This window comes from Camelus bactrianus, chromosome 15 (genome assembly GCF_048773025.1).
Source record: "Camelus bactrianus isolate YW-2024 breed Bactrian camel chromosome 15, ASM4877302v1, whole genome shotgun sequence".
NCBI lineage: Eukaryota > Metazoa > Chordata > Mammalia > Artiodactyla > Camelidae > Camelus > Camelus bactrianus.
Genome location: NC_133553.1, coordinates 19,039,216 through 19,045,215, shown reverse-complemented (window position 1 = coordinate 19,045,215; position 6,000 = coordinate 19,039,216). Strand labels below are relative to the sequence as shown.

Below are 6,000 nucleotides of genomic sequence, written 5' to 3'. Positions count from 1 at the left end.
TATTTTATTAGGAGTAGCCTTAAAAACTTGACCGGGCAGGACTAATGTTCTGCTGCTAACAATTTACCATTTGATAATGCGGAAGTCTGTCCCACTCATTCTTAAGTGGAAAATGTGTTATGTCCTACTTGTATAAACTGTAGTTGAACCAAAATAGCAATTCACATCTAAGGTTATTAGAATGGTTTATTCAGTACCATAAACATTCACCAGAGCTAAAATTATGCAAAGGATTGCAAAACAAAACACAACTGCCGCGGCAAATTTCCCATTTGAGCTAAAGTGACCAAACACAGAGGTGAATTTCAAGAACTTGGCTGGACGATTCTAGCATCTGTACTGGCAGATGAAGAGTCAGGTCTAGGATTCAGTTTCTGGAAATACTCACAGACTCTCTACCTACAGCGAGGCCAACAAGAATATGTGCACTAAGGGAGAGCCTGCTGATTTCCCTCCACAAAGCCATTTTCGTTACAACGGACGGAGGCCTAGGACGCCGGGGAGATTGGACGCGGGGCCCCGAAAACCAAGCTGCAACCCATCTGCGTGTGGGAAGCTGGTCTCGCAGAAGCTGGTCAAGCGCTGGGCCTCCTGCTCCCGGGAGCCTATCCCTCGCCCCAGGCACTTGGTTGTTGGGTCATTACCCCGAGCACACCCAACCTGGCCCTCCCCCTCGTTCGCTAGAGGCCCCAGGGCGGTTTCTACAGCTGGTTCAGTAAGAAGGGTGACAGGGATCCTAACCAGATGTAGTTGGGACCGAGACCAGGGAGGCGGCCGGACACGCCCCTGAAGGCCTACTCGCCAGCTCCCGCCTCCCTCGCGGCGGTCATCCGGGGACAGAGGAGAGGCCCGACTGGGTCGAGTCAGGACGTCGCGGGCTGTGTCCCGGCAGGCGCCAGCCGAGCCCCGGCCAGATGGAAGGGGGCGGGCGGGGAAGCGGCAAGATGGCGGCGCGCCGGCACAGGGCGGGGCGAGCGAGGGTCTCCCGGCATGCCACGCGGCACCGGCTTCCGGTTGTGGGTGGTGCGGGGGTCGGCGGCGGCCGGAAGCCGGGTGAGCCAGCCTCTCCGGGCGCTGCCTGCACTTCCGGGGGCCTCGAGCCGGACTCTAGAGTCTTCCGGTAGGCGGCGCGGGAGGAATCAGAGGCTTGAGGGGCAGGGCCGGGCCGGGCTGGGCAGATCCGCGCCTCTTCTAATGTGAGCAGTGTCCCGAGTGCCCGTCAGGCGAAAGCTGCCCGGAGAGGTGGAGCCGGTGGCCGGGCCGGGAACATGAGGCAGTGTGTCCTCTTCCTGGCCAGCTTGGTTCCTTTCATACTGGCGCCGCGACCGCCGGACAAGCCGGGCTTCGGCTCCCCCCAGCGACTCGGTAAAGACCCTCGGGGGTTGGCTTAGGCCGGCACCGGGTGCCTGGAGCTTGCTGCTTTCGGGAAAGACCAGGGGAGCAGAATCTATCAGGTGTTTGGGGGCGGGGTATTGGACAACGGTGGCGCGTCCCTAAGTTTTCAGTGTGGGAAGGGGGTGTGGCTCACAAAGTTTAGGGAAAGAATGGAGATAGGTTTGTCTGTCTCAATGGAAAGGGATCCTGGAGGAGGCCTCCGATAGTGACTTGAGGGCCTGAGAGGGGGTCTGCCCCCAGAGTTTGTGTTGGGAGTGTGTACCGGAAAGAGGTAAGGCAGGGAGTGGTGGTGGCTCGTGTTTGGAGAGGGAGATGCGGTCCAAGTTCCTGCCCGACTAAGGAACAAATCTATAGTGTGTTCCTACCAAAGACGGATTCTGGAGGAGGGTAGGAAGGCTCATAGCTCTACAGCTCTTCCTGGCTCTGTAAGATGCAAACTAGATTTTCTACTGTAGGAGGTACTTAGGCAGCAGTCTGGTTGGAAGGCGGTGACTGGAGGACTCATCTTGGAGTTGCATTTTGCGAATATCCTAAGCGTTTATTTAGTTATTGAAATTGTAGCTTATGGGAGGTCCTGGTTGGGGAGGAGGCGCTTAAACTTGCCAGGCTAACTCTTAATGCTACTACTGTGAATGCCTGCCTTGCCATTTTGGACAAAAATTATCAGAGATGACCAATTTGATCAGTTTTGAGCCTAGAAAGTAGAGGGTTATTTAGATTTTCTGAAGAGATTGGATTTTAGGGATAGACTAACAAGAGATATGAAATTTGGTGAAAGTTAGTTTGTATAACTGTTAGGGTCCCTTATCTGTTAAGAGAGTTCGGTTAATTAATAAGAAAGTATGAAACGGTGTATTCTCCCAGCGTGACAAGCTGTAGCTTCAGTGATAGTTTACCTGACAATTGTTTTTTCTTATGTAATGGACAGAAATTGTAGACTGAGGGTATTAAAGGTGTTGGATTCTCAGCTGAAGAACTACTTTGTGGTTATCTCAAACTGAAATGAATTACAGCTGATTAGTTTAATGAAAGGCCAGGGAGAACCTGGTGAGAAGTGCTGAGATGTGATTTAAGTTGATACAAATTGAAGGAAAATGTTGAGGTGGGGTAGTCAGGATGGAGGGGTAGGGTAAGGATCCACTTCATAAGAATAAATATTAATAAAAATAACAAATATGTATTTTGAGATATTAAAGTTGTATTTTTACCACACTAACACAGTTGTTTCACTTTTATTATCATTCTCTTGTTCACAAGTGGAAAAATAAGTAATACAAATCCTAGGAATGCACATAGTATAGAAGAAAACCTTATTTTCTAGATAAATTCTCAGCAACATTCAGAGATCAGAAAGGTTTCTTTTTTGATCTTGTGTTTTCACTTGCAAAGTGCAGACCACTGGTGCCAGAAAAACGCATAGACCTACCATATTTATTCACCAGATGTTTGAAGAACACATACTGTATGCAGGTACTCTGTGTGGCACTGGAAATATAAAGGTCAGACGATATCCATCTTCAAAAAGCTTTTGGTATAGTGGAATAGAGAGATCTAAACAGATAATTCTAGAACAATATGAAGGAGAGTGATAGTAGTACCCACCATAATGTGTTCTGTTATGACGGGGCGCTGAACGTAGCCAGGAAAGGCTCCCTAAAGGAGCTGATACTTGAGCCCAGACTTTAAGGTTAAGTAGCTGAAGAGGGAAAATAAGGACACTTCTAATTGGGACATTTAGAGACTCAGACTTGAAATGAACCTTAGATGTCATGTCCAGTTTTTAAAACAAAGCTCCAGGAAAAATGAGTCTCAGAAAGGTGTAGTGAATTGTCAGGTTCACACAATTAGTGATAAATATATGCCTTGTGGGTATTTTTTCTTTTGAAGAAGGATTTTGTGTATGTTTGATGACTTTGGATGTAATTTGTTAACCCTACCATTATTTAGATTGAATCTGTCAAGTCCAAGGAATAATTCCATAAAGAGCATCGTAATTGTTTATTAGCCTACTCATCCTATAATGTTACCATAACCACAGTGCTAAATATTGATTAGAGATTTGACAACATTTTTCTGAAGAACAAAAGTATTTAATAGAATCCTGGCTTTTGGAGTATTCCTCATGTCACTCAAAATTATTTTAGTTGAACTGTTATGAATTGCATAATTTAGGAAAGTTATGAATCATGTGAGCTTAGTCATAATGATATCTTGTTGAAGTTGCAACTGGGGTATGTAAGTTTCACTTTGATTTCAAAAGAGTTTTCGCCTTGTGTTACTTTTAATAAAAGGATGTAGTGGGTGGAAGGGAAAAATATAGGTCACAAATGACGGATTAAAGTTTGTATCTGAAACATATTTTGAAACTCACCTTGAGGTTCCTGGCATGGGGATTCTCCACACTGCAGTCTTCATTTCTCATTATTGACGGTATCATTTTGCTCAGTATTTTGACATCTCACTTCCTCTTTTGATGTTAATTTTGCTTACAGGCTACATTCCTTTGAAACTGAAATACTTACACACCCTAACTGCTCCAAGAGAAATTTAATCCAGTTCTGCTTTGTACTAGTTAGAGAGATAAATTGTATTGCTAAAATAGAATGAAGAGAAGAGTTAAGCAGAAAAATGTGGTGGGGAAACTGGAGAATTCCTTTTGGCTTTCATGGGGTTTTCCAGAGCATCAAGTGTAGGTAGGTGTCCTTCAAGGCCAAGTGTGGTTGAATTTTGGATGCTTCACCATTTTATATTTGTAAGAGATGGTGACTGTTTTCAGAAGATTGGTAAGGAAGGAGGGGCAGGAATAGGCTTCACTGAGGTAGGGAAGTGAAATGAAGTGCTTTTTCTTATATCCCTTAACTTAGTCCTGGAACGAACCAAGGAGATGGGTGTCTTCCTCCCCACACCCCTCCTGTTTTGTTTTTTTTTTTCTTCCTTTTAGTAAGAGTTGTAGGCTTTGACAAGTCTTATCTGCTGCCCTGGTTTGACTGTTCTGATACGATGGATCTCTTACCTAGACTTGTTCTCCAAAGCTTCGCTCGCATGTACCCAGCTGCCCACTTGATGTTTCCACCTCTGTTCTCGTGGGCACTTAACATATAACATGTCCAAGATTATCTGTTTGATTAGAAGAATGAGTATAGAAGACAGGGCTTGATCTAGGAACAGGCAGCAGGAAATTGTGAAAGTAATCTCATTGCTTCATCTGAGTTTGCGTTGGTTTCAGCTACAGACTTGTGGACTGATCCAGGGTTCTTCAGAGGTTCCCATGGGCTCTGCTGACTTCATTTACTTTCATTTTGGCTCAGAGTTTCCATGTGACTGGGTCTTGCTGGAGAGTCTTGGTCCAGGTTTAGTACCAGCCCAGGTGAAGAGCTCATGATAAGGAATTATTTGAGGCAGCTCATCCTCCATCCTTCCTAACTAGTATAAGCCTATAAAGTTAATTTTTAGCTCCCAGGCTCGGAGGTCCACTGCGTAGCAGACAGCGCTGCTCTCCTTTTCTCCTCCCTTAGTCCCAGGGAGGGACTCACCCACATCTAGGGCCAGGCCTCTCTTGTCCTGCGTGTTTTGGGGAGTGCTGAAGAGCAGTCAGGTCTCATGTGTCTTGTGCACAAGCAGAATCAACACTTGACAGCAGCCCTGGCTTAATCCTTTCCAGTTCTGACAGGAGGAGCATGACTCTGACAGGAGGAGCATGACGCTGACTGGCATTCTGGGGGAACTCTGTGTGCTTTGTGCAGTGGAGCCCTGGAGAGCTAGCAGAGTGCTACAGGGTTCTGCGTGACACTTGCAAGTTGTATTCCAGGAAGATGCAATTTATTGCAGAAAGAAAGAGAAACTGAGTGAAAAGTTCACAAATGTTCCCAGTCTCTTCTCATATAACACTTCATTATTTCAAAATTAGTTTATCTTAAAAAGTTGACTCTGGTCTTGATGAATAAGGGTATACTTTATGTCATTGTACTAAAGTCAGTGGCCTTGAAACCTTATTCTGGAGACTAAAATCAGGTATGAGAGAAGGGTGGACTGGAATGTTTATCACATATTCTATAGGCCACTCCATGTCTGCATCCAGAAAGGCCTGCAGTTCAAGCTTTCTCTATTTGAGAACATAAAAAAGGAACAAAGTATCTTCCATTTTTTTTACCACTGATGTTGAGTTTGAAAAAAATCATAGAATAACAGATTTACTCTTTCCCCACATAAAATCACTATATGATTTATCAGTGATGTAACTGCAAATGTGACTTGATGCAAAAAAGTTCTATGTAAATGATTTTTTTTTATATGGAGGTACTGGGAGTTGAACCAAGTACCTCACGCATGCTCAGCTTGTGCTCTACCAACTAAGCTATGCCCGCACCCCCTCTATGTAGATGAATAATTGTAAACTGTATATAAGGAACAAGATAAAGTACAGAACTTAATCTTTCAGCATTTACTTGCCGCCTTATATCAACCTCTTAACAAAATTCAGCCGAGTAAATTTGAAGATCTAATTGGTTTTATTAGGTGATTTATGAATTGGGCAGCATGCTGTCTAGCAACTGGAAGGGCCCTTTGAGTAGTTGTACCAAATGGAAGGATTTTTTATAGGAAGAA

The 6,000-nt window shown here is 44.9% G+C and overlaps 1 protein-coding gene across 3 annotated transcripts in view; it reads left to right on the top strand.

The window, feature by feature from the left end:
* The first annotated feature begins 975 nt into the window (after nt 1-975).
* ADAM17 (ADAM metallopeptidase domain 17) overlaps nt 976-6,000 on the top strand; it is a 44,019-nt gene continuing 38,994 nt past the window's right edge. The window contains exon 1 of one of the 3 annotated variants that reach the window (XM_074341635.1): nt 976-1,120. In XM_074341635.1, the coding sequence (XP_074197736.1) occupies nt 991-1,120 (130 nt within the window). In that variant the 5' untranslated portion in view covers nt 976-990. The other 2 variants (XM_010964032.3, XM_045523405.2) reach the window with 2 other exon arrangements.